The 26,639-nt window shown below is 49.9% G+C and overlaps 1 protein-coding gene across 1 annotated transcript in view; it reads left to right on the plus strand.

Annotated features, from left to right (window-relative positions):
* Window positions 1-26,639, plus strand: part of LOC147090606 (zinc finger CW-type PWWP domain protein 1-like) — a 108,971-nt gene that overhangs the window by 39,767 nt on the left and 42,565 nt on the right. Inside the window, exons 9-10 of the mRNA XM_085977080.1 lie at window positions 23,300-23,416; window positions 25,969-26,089. Coding sequence (XP_085833206.1) covers window positions 23,300-23,416; window positions 25,969-26,089 — 238 coding nt within the window. The remainder of the gene's footprint in view (window positions 1-23,299; window positions 23,417-25,968; window positions 26,090-26,639) is intronic.

Raw genomic sequence — 26,639 nt, forward strand, 5'->3', positions numbered from 1 at the left:
AATATAACGGTGCTAGATATTTTATTGAAAATACGAACATTACTCAACTGGGTCATTCTCAAAAGTCACCAGGACAGCAAACCCGGTTTAGGAGATTAGTACCCCGGCCTCCTCCTTTCATTCTCATTACTGAGCCATGAAGGTAGTTGGTTAATTGTGTAGGGCAACGGGGTCAAAGATTCATATTTGATATTGTAATATCTCAATGGTTCTCATCCTCACACAGAGTTCAGCAACCGGCCCAGCCCCTCCTTCATCGCCACATCCAGGTCAGACACCACCAGAGGGAGCGGGTCCATGGAGCCTCCTCGTGGGGAGAGTAGCCACGATATGCCAGCTGGCAGCTCCGATCCATGGGCCACTCCAGCGGCTATGAGAGACTACCTGCCAAAGGAGGAGGAGGAGAGTGTCCAGGATAGTCCAGCACAAAGTGCTTCCAGGAGTCTTTCTAGGGGAACCAGGGGGGTTGGCCAATACAGAAATGCTGGGTTTGGGTGCCAACAGCCAGAGGGAGAGGTAGGGGAGATCCTGGCTTCCAAGTTCTTGGAGCTACAACAGGAAGGGTTTCACATCCTGCACAGAGATCTGACGCAGCTGCAAGAAACCTTGGGAGAAGGAATCAATAGTTTCTCTCGGAAGCTGGGCAAGAGGCTAGTCAGGCTGTCCAATCAAATGTCAGTATTGGTGGAGCTCCTGCGGAACGTCAATGCCGCCCTGGTGCCCAGTCCCTCTGCGCAGATCTCGGTCGCCTGTCAAACCGCCGATGAGGAGGCTCCAGACCCTTCTGGGACGGCGTCTGCCCTCACCTCCCCCACAGAGCAAGCTGAGCCAGAGGCCATAAGCAGCAGGGTGTCCACCGCTCCTTTGCTGTCCGCCACCCTCAGGAAACGTCAGTATTCTGCGACAACAAGGAGTGGTGAGACACCCTTAAAAATAGTTAGAGCAGGCATATAAGAACAGACTGTTTACTGGGGTGCCCTTTTTCTGAAGTCTTGAAACTATTGGCTCGGTCAGTGGAATTTGTACACTATCCTGTTCTTTCAGCAGTTGTTGTGGCATTTTTATAATTTGGAAAGGGGAGCTGTTTTATTTGGTGGGGTGGTTTTACCGTGGAGGCGGTCTCATGTTGATATTTTGTTCTGTAAACAAAGGATGTGGGCGGCTGCAATTGAATGCCACCCTGCCAAGGTTTCCCAGCCATTTGTTAGTTAGTTAACAGAAGTGTGTGAGAGAATGGATTATCTCGGGATAAATTATGTAAAATTCCAGTTTGTTTACTTCTGTTTAAAACGTTCTTAGTCTCTGTTTCCCGTTAGATGCCATTTGAATTTCTCTTTTTCACTGGGGGGAAGGGTGGCAGTGGTGTGGAAACTGTGAACTTGGAAAATGCTTAAAAGGGAAGCCCAAGGCTCTAGCGCCTCATTGTTCTAATGCACCGTCCCACAGAGAAGTAGGGTGAGTTTTTTTGCCATCCGCGGTGCTCCTGCTTGGTGAGTTCCTGATCTTGCCCAGCCTGTTCGGGAAGAAATGCCGAGTGGAATTCATCTCCATAAGGGAGAATGAACAAGAGGGTAAATCATCCCAGACTGCACTGGTGTAATAACTGAAGGCCGATTGCTTGGCAGAAGCCATGAAACGAGCCGTCTGCACATCTTCTCAGTTGGTGACTGGTGTGCAGGGCTGGTGCAGGGGAAGGGACAAAATAGGGAGAGAAAAGAGGGCTTAAAATGAAGAGCAAAAAAAAAACCAATTTTGTGTTTCCAACTGTGAAACAATAAATGGTCCTGTCTATGCAATTCCTTAGTTTGGTGTTATTTTTCTTGTTACAATACATACAGTGCATGTCTATGCCTCCTTGGCGAACAGCTGGACAAAAAAGCATTTTAACAGAAAATCCCGTTTGTCTTATTGTCATAAATCTCATCATTCATCAAGAAACTACCTATGAAATAACGCTGGATGGCCAGCTGGTGGCGCCGTCCAAGGAGTATAAATACTCGGGCGTGGGCCCCAGCTTGCCAGGGACATTTTGTAAGACAAGGAGCTAGTGAAGTACAACTAGACCTCCATGTTCTGAAACAAGTTGATTAAAGCCTTGCTTTACGCTCAAACCAAGTGCGTAGTGAGTTTTATTACATCACTTATGTCCTTGATGTGAGCGGCTTAATGTCTCGTAAACTTGAGATCGCGTTTGGCCTTTAGACATGCAACAGCATGTAGTACAGGAAACTTTCTGTTATCCGGCACGGACGGTACCGACGTGGTGCCGGTTCATCAACAATTCCGGATAACCGAACGCTATAGTAAAAGATACGGAGCTCAGAGCTCCGTATAAAGCAACAAACCCTGTTGCTTAGCAACAGGTTCAGAACAATGGCCACAAGTTCCAAGCGTCTCTGTAGCTTAGCAACAGCTGCAGCCACACCCTTGCACAGCAACAAATGGAGTAAAAAAAGTAATAAAAGTTACCTGAACCTACTCCTGAATTTTGCCGGTTAACCGACATTTCCGGTTATTTAGGGGCCGGTTAATCGAAAGTTTCCTGTAAAAAGACTTGCATTTATATAGCACCTTTCATGACCACCGGACGTTCCAAAGCTTTTTACAGCCAATGAAGTACTTAAAAAAAAAAGTGTAGTCACTGTTGTAATGTAGGAAACACAGCAGCCAATTTGCACACAGCAAGCTCCCACGAACAGCAATGTGATAATGACCAGAGAATCTGTTCTAGATCGATAGCAAAATACTGCAGATGCTGGAAATCCGAAATAACAACAGAAAATGCTGGAAAAACTCAGCAGGCCAGGCAACATCCGTGGAGAGAAATTAGAGTCAACGTTTCGGTTCAAAACCCTTTGTCAAGACTAAAGAGGCACAGGAAATGAAATAGATTAAGAGGCCAGGCTGGGAGAGAACAAAAGAGAAGAAGAGACATTAAGAGGTATTCAAAACCAGACGAGATGGTGATAGGACTAGTGGAGACAAAAGACGGCTCAGATTAGGTGTGAAATGTTCGGGTAGAATGGGAGACAGCTGCCATGTGGGAGAGAGAAAAAAAAAGAAAGGGGGGGGGGGGAAAGGCCAAAACAAAGGTGTAGATAAAAAATATAATGGCCTAGAACTTCGGTGGGCTGCGCCACCAGTTAGCACCCAAAGAGGGCACTTAGTGGCTTTAGCGCCACTGGCCACGCCCCCCGCGAAATTTAGCGGGGCGTTAATGGTGGCGTTAGCCTGTAGCGCTGCGCCACCACCAATGACGTCATCGGTGTGCGCAGCGCCCCGATCGCGATATTGGGTCGCGCCCCCCGCTGTAACGCCGGTCGCAATTTGCGACCGGTTCAGGGGGGCCGACCTGCGGCGGTAGTGGCGTTAATTAAAGGGGAGGTGCAGGGTGGCCATTTTTTTTGCTGGCTGCCTGCCGGCACCTCCTCGCACCGCCGTCTCCCGGCCTCCTGAGCCCCGCCCCCCCGGGCAGTGCCGGCTGTGTCCCAAGAGCCCGGCACCTCTCCTCGGTGCCGGGCTCTTTTGCCGGCACTCGCGATCTCTGATCGCGCTGGTGCAGGCCCCTCCCCTTTAAGAAGGGGAGGAAGGCCTGCAGTACCGCAGCGCGCCGTGACGCAGCGGCACATTGTGCTGCGATATTCAGTTGCAGCGCCCCAAGAGGGACGCGGGGCGCCTCGAGCAGCGCCCCGCTTCCGTTTGGGGTGCTGAAACTGAATATCGCGCTGGCGCAAGCGGCTCCGTCCGGAGCGGTAATTCCGGCGCCCAGGCGAGTTTGGCGCCCCAAATGGGGCGCAACTGAATTTCTAGGCCAATATGTTCTAGATGTTGATTGAGGGATAAATATTGGCCAGGACACCAGAGAGTAATTCCGCTGCTCTTCTTCGAAATAGTGCCATATAGGATCTTTTACATCCACCTGAGAGAGCAGACAGGGCTTCACAGGGTTAATGTCTCATCCGTAAGACAGCACCTCTGACAATGCAGCACTCCCTTATTACTGCACTGGAGTGTCAGCCTGCATTTTTGTGCTCAAGTACTGTGGAGTGGGAACTTGAACCCACAACCTTCTGATTCAGAGGCACGAGTTCTACCCACTGAGCCACAGCTGACAGGTCACCTGACAGCATTGGTGTACGAGCTCAGTACTGCATCTTGTGAATCTATGTGACCTGGCCACGATGGAGGCGCCGAGTGTAAGTGAGGAAACTCTCGATAGGGAGGGTTGCTCTCATTCACCCTCTTACAATCACAGAGCACAAATTGGATTAAGTCACCTGGTCAACTGTGAAATAGTGCGTTTGTGGGCGGCGGGGGTTGTGTTAAAACTAACTTAAAATGGTGAACAAAAATATACATTTTTGCCAAAGTAAAGGAAGAAAGTGAAAGAAACAAAAAATGAAAGCCAAAAGAGGTAAAAAGACAAATTTCAGACGCTACAACTGAAAATAAAATTTCCTTGAACTATCTGGAACAATAACTTTGAATTCGAGGTCAGTACATAACCCTCGAGCAGTAATTTTGCAATCCTGTTTCTTTTGCTGAAGTCTTAAGAATGGACCAATGGAGCAAGCAACTGGTGTTTCAGACTGTGACGCCTGTCGCCCGCGGAGAAAAAAGAATCACCACGAGAGTTGAGTTAGCTTTCGTGAGGCATATACTCCTTCCTGCACCTGCCTGGCAGACCGTCTAAAACTTAAAAGATCAAAAATTGATGACGCAAATGTTAAGTATGTGTATTGTACTGAACAATTAACACAAAGACTTAAACGTATAACTCAAACAGGTCTTTACTGGTTGGAGGTAGGGACTGCACGTAGGTCTTTACTTCATGCCCACAGGCGGGAACTGAGGGGAGATCAGTACCCACAGTACTATTTATACCCCTATGGCCAGGAGTGGTACTGCGTATCACTACGCCCTACAAGTAGTGCAGTCCTGTCCATAGGTTCAAGTAGCACACATATTACATACACAACATTCCTCCCTTCTTAGCTTTACAGTCATCTCCCCATTTAACATAACGTAATAACATATATACATATATAACTTCAGGTTTACATAACAGAATAACATAGATACATAGATAACTTCATGTCAAAACAGATCACAGATTCAGTCTCTGCGGAAAACAGTTCACAGATTCAATCTCTGTGGTGTAGTCGGTTCATGTTGCTGGAGTGGCTCATTCAATAGTCCTTCCATGGATTTAACAGTTTGAACTTCCGAACTGAATTGGCTCCGTTCGGAGGGACCACGTGTGTGATCTGGTAGAGGTAATAATGGTTCAGATGGGTCATCTTCTGTTTCGACTTTTCCTTTTCTGCTTCTTGGAGACTCTCTGGGCTCCACTGTCAGCTGCCAGCTGCATGCGCAGTTCCTCCTTCTCTTCCTCCTTTTTCCGTAGTAGAGCCACCTTCTCCCGATGTTCCGTAGACTTTCGGTGCACCTCCATGATTTCTGTATGGTGGGAGTCGAAGTTACAAGTTGGGCAGGACAGGACATAGTAATATTCGGTGTCATCCTGATCTAGGCCAGCGAGAGGGTCTTCTATTTCCTCCATACCCAGCTGGGCGTTAGCCAGCTTTTGTTCCAAGTCCAGACATCTTTCCTGAAGAGACTTCTTCATGCGTACCTCTTCATCCAGCTTTTTCTGGGCTTTCAGCAAGTCGTTTACTAATGACCTCATTTGAGATTTTACTACTTCAACTTCTTTTGGAGATTGATTGATCGGACTATTCAATCCCTCTACCGGAGCAGCTGTTTCAGCGGTCTGTTGTTCTACGTTGACGTGAGTCAGCGTACTTTTGGCATCCAAGGGCTGCTCTGTTGCAGTCATCTCAGTCTGTGTTGCCACCTCAGCTCTTCCAATAACCTTTGAGAGCTCCGAACCCCTTTCGTTTGAATATTGAAGTTCGTGTTCAAGTTTTTCCCATTTCAGAGTCCTGTCCTTCAGCATATGCAGGAGTTGGCTGACCGTTAACTCCTCTGACATCAGACGTTTTGTGTGCTCCTGCTCCATTTTCTCCATCAGCTGCTTCTGTTGTCTTTCCAGATTCTCCAACTCTATATCAAAGAACTCTTTCGTTGCATTCAACTCTTGCTCAAAACGGCGAAGCATTTGCTCTAATTGCTGTTGTAGTTTGAAATGGAGTTGAGTTCGAGCCCGGTGTCCCTCAGAAATGGGCACATCAGTAGACTTGCCAGACTCAGAATCCACAGTTAAACTATGTTGTTGTTGCTCAGTGGAATTCTGTGCTGAAACTTTGTCTTTTGCACCTGAGTTGGGCTTACCATCATCCGTTCCAGAGTCTGGGCCGACTATCTTCACCGAGTTCTCACTCGTTATTGTTTGTAGGAAATGCCAGTCCATATTCATTTTCCTAATCCACTCCCATCCTAGTAGTGGAGGACCTCCTTCAGATATCACATATAAGTCCATTATTTGACTGTCTTCGCCCTTGTGGACCACTGCAACCTCTATTTTCCCGATGGGGTACATTCTTTGCCCCGTGTATGTTTTCAATATAATCCCCGTATCCTGTAGGGGAATATGTTGGAATAACTTTCCGTAATCTTTCTTATTTATGACCGTCAATGCCGATCCAGTGTCCAATTCCAGTTTTACTTGGACTCCTTCTATCTGAAGAGTGACCCAAATTGTCTGGAGGTCTGCACCCTTACCAGCGTTGAGTACTCTTAAGCTAGCCAGTTCATTACAGCTTAAGCTAGCCAGTTCATTACTGCTAGCGTCTGAATCGGACTCCTGTTCGGTCACCTTGTGTACCTTTGCGTATTTTCCTTGCGGTGACTTCTTGTTGCTGGTCTTCTTCCCTGACCTGCATACTCTAGCTATATGTCCAAGCCTACCACAAGTTCTACATTCTTGGTTTTTAAACCAACACTGGTTCTGATCATGCGTTGTCTTTCCACAACGATAACATTTGCCAGAACTCACACCCAATTTGTGTGCACTGAGCTCCGGTGACCGTAGCTGCATTACTGCCGTGCCTCTCGCTGCGGCTTCGTGTGCTGCTGCCATAGTGACCGCCTTCTCAAGCGTCAGCTCATTCTCCTCGAGCAGTCGCTTTTGTGTATCCTGTTTAAATAAACCACACACAAATTTGTCTCGTAGTGCATCTGTCAGTCCCGTTCCAAACTGGCAATATTTCGCTAATTTACGCAATTCCAGCAAATATTCAGCATTGCTTTCATGCTGTAGCTGCCTTCTGTCGTAAAATTTAAATCGTTCCGCTAGCATCAGCGGCGTGGGGTTTAGATGATCTTTCAGGACAGTAACAATCTCATCGAACGTCTTATCCGCCGGTTCATCTGGTGATAACAGGTGTTTCAATTGCCCGTATGTCTTCGCACCCATTAAATTTAATAATGTTAGAGCTTTATCTTGGTCACGAATTTTATTGGCCTTACAATAATTTTTTACTCTTTCAACATATATGGCCCAATCTTCGAGGTCACTATCAAAGGTGCTAATATTCCCGTGTTTAGGCATTGTAGATTTGCAATTTCTCAGATTTTATTTTCTTTACTTGTTATCAAAGATGGCGGCTTCCCGCTCTTGCCGTCGTCCTCCGCCCACAAAATGGCGGTTTTCCCGCGCTTGGCGGTCTTCACCCGTCCCCCGACGCCGTCTCCCTTCAGCCCCCGAGTGCGGCCCTTATCTTCGGTCCCGATCGCTGGCCCGCGCTGCGCCTCGCACTTGAAGCGGCTCCCGGCCTCTGGCTCACCCGCTCGCGCGGCTCTTGCTCGCTCCCTCCCGGGCTCTGGCTTACCCACGAGGTTATGGAGGCTTCAGGGTCCTAATGCCTGTCGCTTCCAGTCGCTGGAAGCTGTCAGGATTCCTGCTGCCCTTCAGTTTTGAGTGGGGTGTTGAGGATTGAAACCTCTCTTCAACGTCCTGTCTTTGGACGAAGCCGCCGTGGAATAACTGCCGCAGGGTTCGAACCGACTCGTCGCCAGTGTTAAGTATGTGTATTGTATTGAACAATTAACACAAAGACTTAAACGTATAACTCAAACAGGTCTTTACTGGTTGGAGGTAGGGACTGCACGTAGGTCTTTACTTCATGCCCACAGGCGGGAACTGAGGGGAGATCAGTACCCACAGTACTATTTATACCCCTATGGCCAGGAGTGGTACTGCGTATCACTACGCCCTACAAGTAGTGCAGTCCTGTCCATAGGTTCAAGTAGCACACATATTACATACACAACAGCAAACACATGGGAGGTCTCAGACTGCTTGTACATCCACAGACACTGCTCATTCCGATTACAGACTAAAGTGTTTGTCTCGTCACAGGCCACATGATTCAGCATGTGTGCAGTTGACAGAAATCAGGACCCCGGGGAAGCCAGTGATGAACAAATCCTTTGTGTTTGCGCGTGATGATCCTGTGTGTCAAGAGAAAAAAAAAACAGGTACAGCACGGTGCCTGCTTTGCCAGTACAGCTGTTAACCTGTTTTATGCGGTTTGACATTGCGAACTGCCCTATGATGTCACCTAGAAAAGTCTGAAAGGAGCTGTTAATGCAGGAGAATGAAATATGCACTGCTGGCTGGTGAAGCTCAATTCGTCTTCACTGCTCGTGAAAGAAAGACTTGTGTTTATATAGCGTCGTATCACACCTCTCAGAAATATGCCAGACCACTTCACATCACTGAATTACATAGAAGTGTAGTGACTGTTATTTAGGCAGAGGCAGCAGCCAATCTGCACACAACAATATAACAACAACAACAATTTGTATTTATGTAGCGCCTTTAACGTAGTAAAACATCCCAAAGCACTGCACAGGAGTATTTTAAGACAAAAAATTTGACACCGATTCACATAAGGATAAATTAGGGCAGGCTTGGTCAAAGAGGTAGGTTTTAAGGAGCGTCTTAAAGGAGGAAAGAGAGGTAGAGAGGCGGAGAGGTTTAGGCAGGGAATTCCAGAGCTTAGGGCCTAGGCAATGGAAGGCACGGCCAGCAAAGGTTGAGCGATTATAATCAGGGATCCTCGAGAGGGCTGAATTAGAGGAGCACAGATATCTCGGGGGCGGGGGGGGGGGGGGTGGTGGGGGTTGTGGGGCTGAAGGAGATTACAGAGATAGGGGAGGGGCGAGGCCATGGAGGGATTTGAAAACAAGGATGAGAATTTTGAATATACCACAAATAGCCAGCTTATCCATTGATAGCGGTCTCCTCTACATTGGGGAGATCCAACGCAGATTGGGCGACCGCTTTGCGGAACACCTCCGTTCAGTCCGCAAGCGTGACCCCGAGCTTCCGGTCGCCTGTCACTTTAATTCTCCGCTCCACTCCCACTCTGACCTCTCTGTCCTCGGCCTCCTACACTGTACCAATGAAGCTCAACATAAGCTTGAGGACCAGCACCTCATCTTTCGATGAGGCACTGTACAGCCTTCCAGACTCAACATGGAGTTCAACAATTTCAGACCATAACCTCTGCCCCCATTTTTTCGGACGGCAGCTGTCGATGATTCTGCCATTCCCATTTACACCTCCTCGAATCTAGACCTATCTTTTGTTTCTTTAATTGTCCCATTACCATCTCCTTTTGCCTCGCACCATCATCCCTTTTGTCTTTTAATCTCTCCTGCCTTCCACCCTTCCTTCCCTTTTGTTCTTTGCAAACCCACTTTCCCTGCCTCTGTACTTGCTTATAACCTGTTACATCTCTAACTTTTTCCAGTTCTGACGAAAGGTCATCGACCTGAAACGTTAACTCTGTTTCTTTCTCCACAGATACTGCCTGACCGGCTGAGTACTTCCAGCATTTTTTGTTTTTATTTCAGTTTGGCTGTTTATGGTGATGTTGGCTGAGGAAGGAATTTTGGCCAGGACACCAGGAGATCTCTTTGCCCTTCTTCAAGCAGTTTATTTGTTTTTTTTTAATATCTATCCGAACCACAGGAACAGTCAACTTGGGGTCTTGGTTTAACACCTAATCTGAAAGCCAGCTGGTCTGACAGTGCAGTACTCTCTCAGTACTGCACAGGTATGTCATCTTAGATTATGCACACAGGTCCTAGAGTGCGACTTGAAATCAACAGCTTTCTGCCTCAGAGGCAATCGTGCCACCAGTTGAGCCAAGCTGAGACAATGCTGAGGCTGCACCCACCAATTTACTTGCACTGCTTCTGGTGAGGATGAACTGTTACTGGCAAAGCTAAACTGGCCTCCACAGTTACCGGGGTGCCTAAATTCGCCTTCATAGCTACTAGAGAAGCTAAACTGGCCTTCATAGTTACTAGCGAGCCTAACCTGGCCTTCATAGTTACTGGCGAGCCTAAACTGGCCTTCATAGTTACTGGCGAGGCTAAACTGGCCTTCATAGTTACTGGCGAGCCTAAACTGGCCTTCATAGTTACTGGCGAGCCTAAACTGGCCTTCATAGTTACTGGTGAGATAAACCTGGCCTTCATAGTTACTGGCGAGCCTAAACTGGCCTTCATAGTTACTGGCGAGCCTAAACTGGCCTTCATAGTTACTGGCGAGGCTAAACTGGCCTTCATAGTTACTAGCGAGCCTAAACTGGCCTTCATAGTTACTGGCGAGCCTAAACTGGCCTTCATAGTTACTGGCGAGGCTAAACTGGCCTTCATAGTTACTGGTGAGATAAACCTGGCCTTCATAGTTACTGGCGAGCCTAAACTGGCCTTCATAGTTACTGGTGAGCCTAAACTGGCCTTCATAGTTACTGGCGAGCCTAAACTGGCTTTCATAGTTACTGGCGAGGCTAAACTGGCCTTCATAGTTACTGGCGAGCCTAAACTGGCTTTCATAGTTACTGGCGAGGCTAAACTGGCCTTCATAGTTACTGGCGAGGCTAAACTGGCCTTCATAGTTACTGGTGAGATAAACCTGGCCTTCATAGTTACTGGCGAGCCTAAACTGGCCTTCATAGTTACCGGTGAGCCTAAACTGGCCTTCATAGTTACTGGCGAGCCTAAACTGGCTTTCATAGTTACTGGCGAGGCTAAACTGGCCTTCATAGTTACTGGTGAGATAAACCTGGCCTTCATAGTTACTGGCGAGCCTAAACTGGCCTTCATAGTTACTGGCGAGCCTAAACTGGCCTTCATAGTTACTGGCGAGGCTAAACTGGCCTTCATTGTTACCGACGAGGCAAACCTGGCCTTCATAGTTACTGGTGAGATAAACCTGGCCTTCATAGCTACTGGCGAGCCTAAACTGGCCTTCATAGTTACTGGCGAGGCTAAACTGGCCTTCATAGTTACTGGCGAGGCTAAACTGGCCTTCATTGTTACCGACGAGGCAAACCTGGCCTTCATAGTTACTGGTGAGATAAACCTGGCCTACATAGTTACTGGCAAGCCTAAACTGGCCTTCATAGTTACTGGCGAGGCTAAACTGGCCTTCATAGTTACTGGTGAGATAAACCTGGCCTTCATAGTTACTGGCGAGCCTAAACTGGCCTTCATAGTTACTGGCGAGCCTAAACTGGTCTTCATAGTTACTGGCGAGGCTAAACTGGCCTTTGTAGTTACTGGCGAGGCTAAACTGGCCTTCATAGTTACTGGCGAGGCTAAACTGGCCCTCATAGTTACTGGCGAGGCTAAACTGGCCTTCATAGTTACTGGCGAGCCTAAACTGGCCTTTGTAATTACTGGCGAGCCTAAACTGGTCTTCATAGTTAGTGGCGAGGCTAAACTGGCCTTCATAGTTACTGGTGATCCTAAACTGGCCTTTATAGTTACTAGCGAGGCTAAACTGGCCTTCATAGTTACTAGCGAGGCTAAACTGGCCTTCATAGTTACTGGCGAGGCTAAACTGGCCTTCATAGTTACTAGCGAGGCTAAACTGGCCTTCATAGTTACTGGCGAGGCTAAACTGGTCTTCATAGTTACTGGCGAGGCTAAACTGGTCTTCCTAGTTACTAACAAGGCTAATCTGGCCTTCATAGTTACTGGCGAGGCTAACCTGGCCTTCATAGTTACTAGCGAGGCTAAACTGGCCTTCATAGTTACTGGTGATCCTAAACTGGCCTTTGTAGTTACTGGTGAGGCTAAACTGGACTTCATAGTTACTGGCGAGGCTAAACTGGTCTTCATAGTTACTGGCGAGGCTAAACTGGTCTTCCTAGTTACTAGCAAGGCTAATCTGGCCTTCATAGTTACTGGCGAGGCTAACCTGGCCTTCATAGTTACTGGCGAGGCTAAACTGGCCTTCGTAGTTACTGGCGAGCCTAAACTGGCCTTTGTAGTTACTGGCGAGCCTAAACTGGCCTTCATAGTTACTGGCGAGCCTAAACTGGCCTTTGTAGTTACTGGCGAGCCTAAACTGGCCTTCATAGTTACTGGCGAGGCTAAACTGGGCTTCATAGTTACTGGCGAGGCTAAACTAGTCTTCGTAGTTACGGGCGAGGCTAAACTGGTCTTCATAGTTACAGGTGAGCCTAAACTGGCCTTCATAGTTACTGGCGAGGCTAAACTGGCCTTCATAGTTACTGGCGAGGCTAAACTGGTCTTCCTAGTTACTGGCGAGGCTAATCTGGCCTTCATAGTTACTAGCGAGGCTAAACTGGCCTTCATAGTTACTAGTAAACCTAAACTGGCCTTCATAGTTACTAGCAAACCTAAACTGGCCTTCATAGTTACTAGTGAGGCTAAATTGGTCTTCATAGTTACTGGCGAGGCTAAACTGGTCTTCGTAGTTACTGGCGAGGCTAAACTGGCCTTCATAGTTACTAGCAAACCTAAACGGGCCTTCATAGTTACTGGCGAGGCTAAACTGGCCTTCGTAGTTACTAGTAAACCTAAACTGACCTTCATAGTTACTGGCGAGGCTAACCTGGCGTTCATAGTTAATGGTGAAGCTAAACTGGCCTTTACTGCTCTTGTCGTGGCTGGACTGGCGTTCACTGTTACTGGTGAGGCTGGACTGGCATTCACTGTTACTGGCGAGGCTGGACTGGCATCACTGTAACTGGCGAGGCTGGACTGGCATTCACTGTAACTGGCGAGGCTGGACTGGCATTCACTGTTACTGGCGAGGCTGGACTGGCATTCACTGTAACTGGCGAGGCTGGACTGGCATTCACTGTAACTGGCGAGGCTGGACTGGCATTCACTGTTACTGGCGAGGCTGGACTGGCATTCACTGTTACTGGCGAGGCTGGACTGGCATCACTGTAACTGGCGAGGCTGGACTGGCATTCACTGTAACTGGCGAGGCTGGACTGGCATCACTAACTGGCGAGGCTGGACTGGCATCACTGTAACTGGTGAGGCTGGACTGACATTCACTGTTACTGGTGAGGCTGGACTGGCATCACTGTAACTGGCGAGGCTGGACTGGCATTCACTGTTACTGGCGAGGCTGGACTGGCATCACTAACTGGCGAGGCTGGACTGGCATCACTGTTACTGGCGAGGCTGGACTGGCATTCACTGTTACTGGCGAGGCTGGACTGGCATCACTGTAACTGGCGAGGCTGGACTGGCATTCACTGTTACTGGCGAGGCCGGACTGGTATTCACTGTAACTGGCGAGGCTGGACTGGCATTCACTGTTACTGGCGAGGCTGGACTGGCATTCACTGTTACTGGCGAGGCTGGACTGGCATCACTGTAACTGGCGAGGCTGGACTGGCATCACTGTAACTGGCGAGGCTGGACTGGCATCACTGTTACTGGCGAGGCTGGACTGGCATCACTGTAACTGGCAAGGCTGGACTGGCATCACTGTAACTGGCGAGGCTGGACTGGCATCACTGTAACTGGCGAGGCTGGACTGGCATTCACTGTTACTGGCGAGGCTGGACTGGCATCACTAACTGGCGAGGCTGGACTGGCATCACTAACTGGCGAGGCTGGACTGGCATCACTGTTACTGGCGAGGCTGGACTAGCATTCACTGTAACTGGCAAGGCTGGACTGGCGTTCACTGTAACTGGCAAGGCTGGACTGGCATCACTGTTACTGGCGAGGCTGGACTGGCATTCACTGTTACTGGCGAGGCTGGACTGGCATTCACTGTTACTGGCGAGGCTGGACTGGCATCACTAACTGGCGAGGCTGGACTGGCATCACTAACTGGCGAGGCTGGACTGGCATTCACTGTAACTGGCGAGGCTGGACTGGCGTTCACTAACTGGCGAGGCTGGACTGGCATCACTGTAACTGGCGAGGCTGGACTGGCATTCACTGTAACTGGCGAGGCTGGACTGGCATTCACTGTAACTGGCGAGGCTGGACTAGCATTCACTGTAACTGGCGAGGCTGGACTGGCATTACTGTTACTGGTGAGGCTGGACTGGCATTCACTGTAACTGGCGAGGCTGGACTGGCATCACTGTTACTGGTGAGGCTGGACTGGCATCACTGTAACTGGCATCACTGTAACTGGCGAGGCTGGACTGGCATCACTGTAACTGGCGAGGCTGGACTGGCATCACTGTAACTGGCGAGGCTGGACTGGCATTCACTGTTACTGGCGAGGCTGGACTGGCATCACTGTAACTGGTGAGGCTGGACTGGCATCACTGTAACTGGCGAGGCTGGACTGGCATCACTGTAACTGGTGAGGCTGGACTGGCATTCACTAACTGGTGAGGCTGGACTGGCATCACTGTAACTGGCGAGGCTGGACTGGCATTCACTAACTGGTGAGGCTGGACTGGCATCACTGTAACTGGCGAGGCTGGACTGGCATTCACTGTTACTGGCGAGGCTGGACTGGCATCACTGTTACTGGCGAGGCTGGACTGGCATCACTTACTGGCGAGGCTGGACTGGCGTTCACTGTAACTGGCAAGGTTGGACTGGTGTTCACTGTAACTGGCGAGGCTGGACTGGCATCACTGTAACTGGCGAGGCTGGACTGGTGTTCACTAACTGGCAAGGCTGGACTGGCATCACTGTAACTGGCGAGGCTGGACTGGCATTCACTGTAACTGGCGAGGCTGGACTGGCATTCACTGTAACTGGCGAGGCTGGACTAGCATTCACTGTAACTGGCGAGGCTGGACTGGCATTACTGTTACTGGTGAGGCTGGACAGGCATTCACTGTAACTGGCGAGGCTGGACTGGCATCACTGTAACTGCCGTGGCTGGACTGGCATTACTGTTACTGGTGAGGCTGGACTGGCATCACTGTAACTGGCATCACTGTAACTGGCGAGGCTGGACTGGCATCACTGTAACTGGCGAGGCTGGACTGGCATCATTGTAACTGGCGAGGCTGGACTGGCATTCACTGTTACTGGCGAGGCTGGACTGGCATCACTGTAACTGGTGAGGCTGGACTGGCATCACTGTAACTGGCGAGGCTGGACTGGCATCACTGTAACTGGTGAGGCTGGACTGGCATTCACTAACTGGTGAGGCTGGACTGGCATCACTGTAACTGGCGAGGCTGGACTGGCATTCACTAACTGGTGAGGCTGGACTGGCATCACTTACTGGCGAGGCTGGACTGGCGTTCACTGTAACTGGCAAGGTTGGACTGGTGTTCACTGTAACTGGCGAGGCTGGACTGGCATCACTGTAACTGGCGAGGCTGGACTGGCGTTCACTGTAACTGGCAAGGCTGGACTGGCGTTCACTGTAACTGGCAAGGCTGGACTGGCATCACTGTAACTGGCGAGGCTGGACTGGCATCACTAACTGGCGAGGCTGGACTGGCGTTCACTGTTACTGGCGAGGCTGGACTGGCATCACTGTAACTGGCGAGGCTGGACTGGCATCACTGTAACTGGCGAGGCTGGACTGGCATCACTGTAACTGGCGAGGCTGGACTGGCGTTCACTGTAACTGGCGAGGCTGGACTGGCATCACTGTAACTGGCGAGGCTGGACTGGCGTTCACTGTAACTGGCGAGGCTGGACTGGCATCACTGTAACTGGCGAGGCTGGACTGGCATCACTGTAACTGGCGAGGCTGGACTGGCGTTCACTGTAACTGCCGTGGCTGGACTGGCATTACTGTTACTGGTGAGGCTGGACTGGCATCACTGTAACTGGCATCACTGTAACTGGCGAGGCTGGACTGGCATCACTGTAACTGGCGAGGCTGGACTGGCATCACTGTAACTGGCGAGGCTGGACTGGCATTCACTGTTACTGGCGAGGCTGGACTGGCATCACTGTAACTGGTGAGGCTGGACTGGCATCACTGTAACTGGCGAGGCTGGACTGGCATCACTGTAACTGGTGAGGCTGGACTGGCATTCACTAACTGGTGAGGCTGGACTGGCATCACTGTAACTGGCGAGGCTGGACTGGCATTCACTAACTGGTGAGGCTGGACTGGCATCACTTACTGGCGAGGCTGGACTGGCGTTCACTGTAACTGGCAAGGTTGGACTGGTGTTCACTGTAACTGGCGAGGCTGGACTGGCATCACTGTAACTGGCGAGGCTGGACTGGCGTTCACTGTAACTGGCAAGGCTGGACTGGCGTTCACTGTAACTGGCAAGGCTGGACTGGCATCACTGTAACTGGCGAGGCTGGACTGGCATCACTAACTGGCGAGGCTGGACTGGCGTTCACTGTTACTGGCGAGGCTGGACTGGCATCACTGTAACTGGCGAGGCTGGACTGGCATCACTGTAACTGGCGAGGCTGGACTGGCATCACTGTAACTGGCGAGGCTGGACTGGCGTTCACTGTAACTGGCGAGGCTGGACTGGCATCACTGTAACTGGCGAGGCTGGACTGGCGTTCACTGTAACTGGCGAGGCTGGACTGGCATCACTGTAACTGGCGAGGCTGGACTGGCATCACTGTAACTGGCGAGGCTGGACTGGCGTTCACTGTAACTGGCGAGGCTGGACTGGCATCACTGTAACTGGCGAGGCTGGACTGGCGTTCACTGTTACTGGCAAGGCTGGACTGGCGTTCACTGTAACTGGCGAGGCTGGACTGGCGTTCACTGTAACTGGCGAGGCTGGACTGGCATCACTGTAACTGGCGAGGCTGGACTGGCATTACTGTTACTGGCAAGGCTGGACTGGCGTTCACTGTAACTGGCGAGGCTGGACTGGCGTTCACTGTAACTGGCGAGGCTGGACTGGCATCACTGTAACTGGCGAGGCTGGACTGGCGTTCACTGTAACTGGCAAGGCTGGACTGGCGTTCACTGTAACTGGCGAGGCTGGACTTACATCACTAACTGGTGAGGCTGGACTGGCATTCACTGTTACTGGCGAGGCTGGACTGGCATCACTGTCACTGACGAGCTCAGACTACATTTACATAGCATCTTTCACATCCTCAGGACATCCAAAAAGCACTTGAGAGCCATTTAATCCATTTTGAAGTGTAGCTTCTGTTATGTAAGCAACACAGCAGCCAATTTGTGCACAGCAAGAACCCACAAACTGCAGTGAGATTTATAACTAATTAATAATGTTATGGGATCTTTAACATGCACCTGAACAGGCAGATTTACGAAGATTTTGCCGGGACTGGAGAATTTTAGCTTTGCGGAAAGATTAAATAGGCTGAGGGGAGATTTAATTGAGGTGTAGAAAATTATGAGGGGCCCGGATAGAGTGGATAGGAAGGACCTATTTCCCTTAGCAGAGTGGTCAATAACCAGGGGGCAGAGATTTAAAATAATTGGTAGAAGGATTAGAGGGGAGCCGAGGGAAAATTTTTCACCCAGAGGGTGGAGGGGGTCTGAAACTCACTGCCTGAAAGGGTGGGAGAGGCAGAAACCCTCATCGCATTTAAAAAGTACTTGGATATGCGCTTGAAGTGCCGTAACCTGCAGGGCTACGGACCAAGAGCTGGAAAGTGGGATTAGGCTGGATAGCTCTTTGTGGGCCGGCACGGACACGATGGGCCGAATGGCCTCCTTCTGTGCGTGCCGTAAATTTCTATGATTCTACGGGCCTTTGTTTAATATCTCATCTGAGGAACAGCAGCTCCAATGCTCTGGCATTGGACTGTCAGCATAGAATATCTGCTCAAGTCCCAGAGTGGAACTTAAACGCACAACCTGCTGACTCCGTTGTGAGAGTGTTTCCACTGGCTGGCGAGTCTAGAACCGGGGGGGTCACAGTCTCAGAATAAAGGGTCGGCCATTTAGGACTGAGAGGAGGAGAAATTTCTTCACTCAGAGGGTGGTGAATCTTTGGAATTCTCTACCCCAGAGGGCTGTGGAGGCTCCGTCGTTGAGTATATTCAAGACAGAGATCGCTAGATTTTTGAATATTAAGGGAATCAAGGGATATGGGGATAGTGCAGGAAAGTGCAGATGAGGTAGAAGATCAGCCATGATCTTATTGAATGGCGGAGCAGGTTCAAATGGCCGACTCCTGCTCCGATTTTTTATGTTCTTACCCACTGAGCCCGTCTTTCTGATATTTGCACAAAAACCTGCACTAACTTAAAAAAAAATGTAGAACGTTAAGTCAACATCCTAAATTAAATACAGCAAACTAAACGTTTGAACGAATTGCAGATTCCTTATTGAAATGATAACGTTTAAAATACTGAATTATGTATATTCAGTTTTAATGTCAAATTTATGCTGCTTTGCCATCTTTAAGTGGACTGTTTTGCTGATGATCTCCTATCAGGCAGATGCTGCGTTATGTTCTGAACTCGCAATTATAAATGAGCCAGATTCACCCTCACCTTTAAGTAGGAGTGGAGGCCCGGCAGACTGTGCTGTCCTGCGCAAACACTCCAGTGCAGTGCTGAGGGAGCGCCGCACTGTCGGAGACGTTAAACCGAGGGCCCCGTCTGTTCTCTCAGGTGGACGTAAAAGATCCCATGGCACTATTTCGAAGAAGAGCAGTGGGAGTTCTCCCCGGTGTCCTGGGGCTGATATTTATCCCTCAATCAACATCACTAAAACACAGACGATCTGGTCATTATCGCATTGCTGTTTGTGGGAGCTTGCTGTGCGCGAATTGGCTGCCGCGTTTCCCACATTACAACAGCGACTCCACTTCAAAAACGACTTCATCGGCCGTAAAGCGCTTTGAGATGCCCGGTGGTCGTGGAAGGCGCTCTATAAATGCAAGTCTTTCTTTTAAAGTACAAACCACCAATCTCATACAGCAGCGTAGCCATCTGCTGGTAGGAGTGTGGTACTGCTTCAGCAAAAAACAAAGGGAGAGGGGAAAATGCAACTGTTTTTTAATCTCTTCTACTGACATGCACGACAAGCAAAGACCAGCATCCTTCCTAGTTTCTGATCACTGAATTTCATGCTGGAATGCCTTGCAGGTCTTCCGAGGTATTGCTTTGTCTGCGTGATTCATCAGTGTGCAGCGGTGCTTTGCACTCCTGAGCAAACATGAAGGAGAGCACTTGAATGCATTTCTGGCGTGTTTTTTGTGTCGGCACGCTGAAATGTTGCTAGGGCATCAGGAAGGAAATGGCCAGACATTATAAATTCAGAGTCCATTTCCTTTCCTGGATGAAAGGAGAGGGAACATCATTTAAAAAAAAAACACAAAACAAAAATGTATTTTTAGGTATAAATTTTATTTACAATTAAAAAAAAAACATTAAAACACAAGGGGGAGAAATTGGGTTGAGGCGCCAAAGTGGCGCCAAGTTCGCCTGGGCGCTAATTTTTGCGCAGCGTTCAGAGCATTAGCGAATGTCAGAAATTCAGTTTCAGCGCCCCTAGAGGGAGATGAGGCGAGGCTCGAGGCGCTCCGCGTCCCTCTTAGGGCGCTGAAACTGAATATCGCAGCTCAACGTGGCGCTGCGGCACGGCACGCTGCGATACTGCAGGCCTTCCTCCCATTGTTAAGGGGGAGGGGCCTGCAACAGCGCGATCCCCGATCGCGAGTGCCGGCAAAAGAGCCCGGCACCGAGGAGATGTGCCGGGCTCTCGGGAAACAGCCGGCAATGCCGCGGGGGGGGGGGGGGCTCAGGAGGCCGGGGACGGAGGTGCTGGCAGGCGACCGCCGAAAAAGGCGGCCGCCCCGCACCTCCACCTTAACTTGCGCCACTGCCGGCACAGCAAGACCCCGTGAACCGGGCGCGGGTAGCGAACGGCGCTACAGCGGCGTTCGCTACCAAATATCGCAATCGGGGCGCTGCGCACACCGATCACGTCATCGGTGGCGGCGCAGCGCAACAGGCTAACGCCACCATTAGCGCCCCCCCCCCCCCGCCGAATATCGCGGGAGGCGGGCCAGTGGCGCTACAGCCACTGACTGCCCTTTTTAGGCGCTAATAGGTGGCGCTACATACCCAATTTCTCCCCTTGATACTTTAAAATTAATGATATGCCTTATGTATGCTTCCTTTCATGTGAGTGTTGAGGTTGCACCTGAAAACTAGTGCTGGATTACTACAGCCTCTGTGTGGCACATTGCAACATGAACGTGTCGCGTTAAATGGGGCAGGGAAGAGAGGAGATCCCCAGCGTTGCAACAGGGGAAATCTGTGTGCAATGCCAAAACACATTCTTGTTACGACACACCATGATCAGCGTTCGGCCTTGTGTTTCAGTATGAGACTCAGCGGGCTCTCGAGATACTCATCGCTCCACCATTGGCGGCCGTGCCTTCAGCAGCCCGAAGCTCAGGAATTTTCGCCCTAAAGATCTCCGCCTTGCTCTCTCCTCCTTTAAGTCGCTCCTTAAAATCTACCTCTTTGACCAAGCTTTTGGTCATCTGCCCTAATACCTCCTTATGTGGCTCGGTGTCAAATTTTGTTTGATAATCGCTCCTGTGAAGCACCTTGGGACGTTCTACTACGTTAAAGGCGCTATATAAATGTAAGTTGTTGCTGCCCATTACTTCTTCAAATATTGCCCCTGCTTTATGTCTCCTCATGTATCATCCCTCCGTCTGAGAGAGTTGGCAGGTGGGTGACCTGTTTTCAGGCCTTTGCAAAAGCTAGGAGGTGACCAAGCATGTCGTGGGTTGAATCGCCCTCTGATTTCCCCGCCTTCTTCCCTCTGGAGAAGAGCCTTGCTTTCCTATGATAGATCAATATCTGGGTTGCCAACCTGTTGTGCCTCTGGTTTACCACAAGATCCTGTGCCGATGGCCTGCCAGCCTAGAGAAAAGCAGTAGCTGTTTTTCTTCTCTTAAGCAGTCCCTCGGAAGCGAGGATGACTTGCTTCCACATTAAAAATGAGTTCGCAGGTGACTGATGAGTCCAATGCGGGACCTACAGTCTCTGTCACATGTGGGGCAGACGGTGGTTGAAGGGGCGAGTGGGTGGGGTGCTTGGGTTGACGTGCGCTCCTTGCGCTTGGCTTCCGCTTGCTCCCGGCGAAGAGACTCGAGGTGTTCGGCCCCTTCCCGGATGCTTCTCCTCCACTTTGTGCAGCCTTGGGCCAGGGATTCCCAGGTGTCGGTGGGGATGTTACACTTTTTCAAGGAGGCTTTGAGGGTGCCCTTGAAACGTTTCCTCTGCCCACCTGGGGCTCTCTTGCCGTGCCGGAGCTCCGAGTAGAGCGCTTGTTTTGGGAGTCTCGTATCGGGCATGCGGACGATGCGACCCATCCATCGGAGCTGATTGAGCGTGGTCAAAGCTTCGATGCTGGGGATGTTGGCCTGAGCGAGAACACTGACGTTGGTGCGCCTGTCCTGCCAATGGATTTGCAGGATCTTGCGGAGGCAGCATTGGTGGTACCTCTCCAGTGATTTGAGGTGCCTGCTGTACATGGTCCATGTCTCTGAGGCATACAGCAGGGCGGGTATCACTGCTGCTCTGTAGACCATGAGCTTAGTGCCGGGTTTGAGTTCCTGGTCTTCAAACACTCTCTTCCTCAGGCGACCGAAGGCTACACTGGCACACTGGTGTTGGACTTCGTCGTCGACATCTGCCCTTGTTGACAGTAGGCTCCCGAGGTATGGAAAGTGGTCCATGTTGTCCAAGGCCTTGTCGTGGATTTTGATAATCGGGGGGGCAGCACTGTGTGGCGGGGGCAGGTTGGTAGAGGACCTTTGTCTTACGGATGTTTAGTGTAAGGCCCATGCTCTCGTACGCTTCGGTGAAGGTGTTAACGATGGTTTGGAGTTCGACCTCCGAGTGAGCGCAGACGCAAGCATCGTCTGCATACTGTAATTCGATGACAGAGGATGGGACGACCTTGGATCTGGACTGGAGGCGACGGAGGTTGAACAGTTTCCCGTTTGTTCTGTAAATTAGCTCCAGTGGGGAGCTTACTGAGGGTGAGATGGAGCATTGTAGCAAGGGAGATTGAGAAGAGCGTTGGTGCGATGACACAGCCTTGCTTGACCCCGGTTCGTACGTGAATTGGGTCTGTGGTGGAACCATTGGTCAGGATCACGGCTTGCATGTCGTCATGAAGCAGGCGGAGGATGGTGACAAACTTTTGAGGGCAGCCGAATTTGAGGAGGGCACTCCATAATCCCTCATGGTTGACAGTGTCGAAGGCCTTTGTGAGGTCAAAGAAGCCATGTACAGCGGTTGGTGCTGTTCCCTGCATTTCTCTTGTAATTGACGTGCGGTGTAGATCATGTCCATTGTGCCCCTTAGTGGGCGGAATCCGCACTGCGACTCTGGGATGAGCTCTTCGGCCACTGGGTGAAGGCGATTGAGGAGGATTCTTACGATGACTTTCCCTGTGACAGACAGCAGGGAAACTCCTCTGTAATTACCGCAATCGAACTTGTCACCTTTCTTGAAGATGGTCACAATTACGGCGTCTCTGAGATCCCCTGGCATGCTCTCCTCCTTCCAGATAAGAGAAATGAGTTCATGAAGTCACGCCAGTAGTGCTTCTCCGCCATGCTTTAGTGCCTCGGCGGGGATTCCATCTGCTTCTGAGGCCTTGTTTTTAACTCAGTTGCAGGTGACATAATCCAGGCTGACACTCCCAGTGCAGTGCTGAGGGAGCGCTGCACTGTCAGAGGTGCTGTCTTTCGGAGGCCCCGTCTGCTCTCTCAGGTGGACAGAAAAGATCCCGTGGCCACTATTTCGAAGGAAGAGCTGGGGAGCTATCCTAGCCAATATTTATTCCTCAATCAACATCACTAAAACAGATGATCTGGTCATTATCACATTGCTGTTTGTGCGCAAATTGGCTGTCGCGTTTCCTACATTACAACAGTGGCTACATTTCAAAAAATACTTCATTGGCTGTAAAGTGCTTTGGGACGCCCGGTGGTCGTGAAAGGCGCTATAGAAATGTAAATCTTTTCTTTATAAAAATACTTGGGATAATTTTTAAAAATGTGAATGTGTATGAAATGCAAACTTGAGGTTGCTGCATTCAGTCTCTCTGCACTCCTGGGTAACCGGTTGTTTACTGAAGGTGGCCCCCGCTGATTGAATGTCCTTTGTTTCCTTCCAGATAATTATGTCGCCTGGGTTCAGTGCAGCAGGAAGAAATGTGGGAAGTGGAGACGGTTGGGAGACAATGTGGATCCAGCGACACTGCCGCTGGACTGGATATGCAGTCAGAATCCAGGTACTGAGTAATCCTTCCATAATAAACACAATGATGTTATTGCTCATATTAGTCTTGTCTTCCACAGGAGGCGCAGTCAGTTGAAAATCATTGCTGAAACTCATTTTTAATTACTGTCGTCAGAAGTAAAGTATATACAGGAAACTTTCGCTTTACCGGCACCTAAATAACCGGAAATCTCGGTTAACCGGCAAAATTCAGGAGTAGGTTTTACTTGATATTGTATTTGCCTTCCTCCATCTGTGCTGTGCAAGGGTGTGGCTGCAACTGTTGCTAAGCTACAGAGACGCTTGAAACTTGAGGCCATTGTTCTACAGAGGGTTTGTTGCTTTATATGGAGCTGTCAGCTCCGTATCTTTTACTACAGCGTTCGGTTATCCGGAATTTTTGATGAACCGGCACCATGTCGGTCCCGTCCGTGCCGGATAAAAAAAAGTTTCCTGTACTAAGTGACATGAATCAGTCATTGATGAAAGAAAGACCTATGAAATAATACTGAGCGGCCTACGGGTGGCACTGTCCAGGGAGAGTATAAATACTCGGGCACGGGCCCAGCTTGCGCAGGACATTCTTAACGAACTAGTGAAGGACACAACTAGACCTCCATGTTGTAAAACAGTTGATTAAAGCCTTGTTTAACGCTTAGACCAAGTGCCTCGTAGTTTTCTTACGTTACTAAGCGCCTTGGGATGTTTTCCTACATTAAAGGCACTATATAAACACAGTCTGTTGTTGTTGAGTTGGGAAAACACCGAGGCCAGCTACAGATAAAAAGAAAACCCGAACACTGGAAATAATGAAATTAAAAAAATAAACTTTCTGGCAATGATCTCCCCTGTGTAGGTTATTGGAGGTAAAAAAAAAACCTTGCATTCATTCAAGATCCAGTTATATAACATGATGGGATAAATCATGGAATAATACAGTGCAGGAGGAGGCCATTCGGCCCATCGTGCCTGTGCCGGCTTTCTGAAAGAACTGTTCAATTAAGTCCCACTTGTTTCCCTTGGCTGGGGCATCTAGAACCAGGGGCCACAGCCTCAGGATAAAGGGTAGGCCATTCAGGACTGAGATGAGAAGAAATTTCTTCACACAGAGGGCGGTGAATCTTTGGAATTCGCTACCCCAGAGGGCTGTGGAGGCTCAGTCGTTAGATATATTCAGAACAGAAGTCGATAGATTTGTGACTAGTAAGGGCATCAAGGGATATGGCGATAGGGCTGGTGAATGGAGTTGAGGCAGAAGATCAGCCATGATCTCATTGACTGGCGGAGCAGGCTCGAAGGGCCGAATGGCCGACTCCTGCTCCTATTTCTTATGTTCCCCCTGCTTGTTCCCCATAGCCCTAGAAATTTTTCTTTTCAAGTATTTCTCCAATTCCCTTTTGAAAGTTACTATTGAATCTGCTTCCACCGCCCTTTCAGGCAGTGCATTCCAGATCACAACAACTCGCTGAGTAAAAAAAATTCTCCTCATCTCCCCCTCAGGTTCTTTTGCCAATTATCTTAAATCTGTGTCCTCTGGTTGCCGCCCCTCCTTATTTCCTCTATCAAAACTCTTCATAACTGTGAACATCTCTATTAAATCTCCCCTTAACCGTCTTTGCTCGAAGGAGAACAACCCCAGCTTCTCCAGTCTCTCCAGATAACTGAAGTCCCTCATCCCTGGTACCATCCTAGTAAATCTCCTCTGCACCCTCTCCAGGGCCTTGACATCCTTCCTAAAGTGTGGTGTTCACAACTGGACACAAAGTATAGCTGAGGTGTAAATTTTTTTTTTAACCTTGGATGGATGATTTAAGATGGGCCAAATAGCCCACTCATCCGTGTCTTATCTTATGAACAATTTCCCCAATATATGTTACTCTCTGGGGCGGTAAAGATCCCAGAAGCAAGCGGGGGTGAAGGGGTCAGCACTGAAGATGCAAAGATAAAGTAGCCTTGAACATGAGCAAGGATTTTAAGCCGTGGCCCAGTGGGTAGCATCCTCACCTCTGAGTCAAAAGTTCATAGTCCCACTTCAGAGACTTGAGCGCAAAATGCAGGCTGGCACCCCAGTGCCGTGCTGGGGGAGCGCTGCACCGTCGGAGCGCCTGCCTTTCAGATTGAGACGTTAAACCGAGGCCCCGCCGGCCCCCTCAGGTGAACGGGAAACGGGAAACAAAAAATGTTAATCAGTTCCTGCCGTGCACTATTTCAAAGAAGAGCAGGGGGAGTTCTAACTGGTGTCCTGGGGCCAATATTTATCCCTCAACCAACATCATCAAAAAAAAATTATCTGGGCATTATCACATTGCTGTTTGTGGGATCTTGCTGTGTGCAAGTTGGCTGCCACGTTTCCTACAGTACAACAGTGACCGCACTTCAAAAAGTACTTCCATTGGCTGTAAAGCGCTTTGGGACGCCCTGAGGTTGTGAAAGGCGCTGTAGAAATGCAAGTCTTTCTCTTCTTTCTATAATGAGGGGAAGCTGATGCCCCAGTTGTACAGACACGCTGGTAATAGATGCTTGTTACTGTATATTGAATAACATTTGTTGAACTATGTGTTGCAGACCTCCTGTACAATATGTGTGACCTACCAGAAGAGGTCTGGGACGGAAGAGAGAACGACATCATTTACGCTGAGCTGGTTCCTGGTTCCATAGTGTGGGCCAAGCAGCTTGGATATCCTTGGTGGGCTCATCACTACAGCGCACAGAGACTATTGCTGTGTTTTTTTATATGTTGCTGTTCATTTCACAACCCCTCCACCACCCCCAATTTTTAAGACACACGGGGGAAAAATTTGGTCGCGCCGCCTTTGGGGCGCTAAGTTTTTCGGGGCACTAAGCAGGAGGCGGGGCGCTACTGGAAGCGCTCCCCCTCCTTCCTGGGACGCTACCGTTCAATATCGCGGCCCTACGTGCAACAGCGCCAAGTGTGTCGTGGTATTGCAGGCCTACCTCCACTGATTAAAGGGGAGGGGCGCACCGGGGCCCCTGCTGGACCACCGGGGAGCAGTGCCGGGAAAACAGCTGACTCGAGGAGTGCCGGGCTGACAGATTGCGGCCGGCACCCCGCATGAAGAAGCAGAAGGGGGCAGATGCTGGCAGGCGGCCCACCCAAAAAATGGCCGCCCGTCATCTGCCCTTTAATTTGTGCTGCCGCGGCCACAAGAACACCACCCTGACCCTGTTGGACATATTGTCCGGCGGTAGGTCAGGGGGCACGACCGAAGTTTGCG

This window comes from Somniosus microcephalus, unplaced genomic scaffold (assembly GCF_052327205.1).
Source record: "Somniosus microcephalus isolate GS21.2 unplaced genomic scaffold, FLI_Smic_1.0 unresolved_chr4, whole genome shotgun sequence".
NCBI classification, from domain to species: Eukaryota; Metazoa; Chordata; class Chondrichthyes; order Squaliformes; family Somniosidae; genus Somniosus; species Somniosus microcephalus.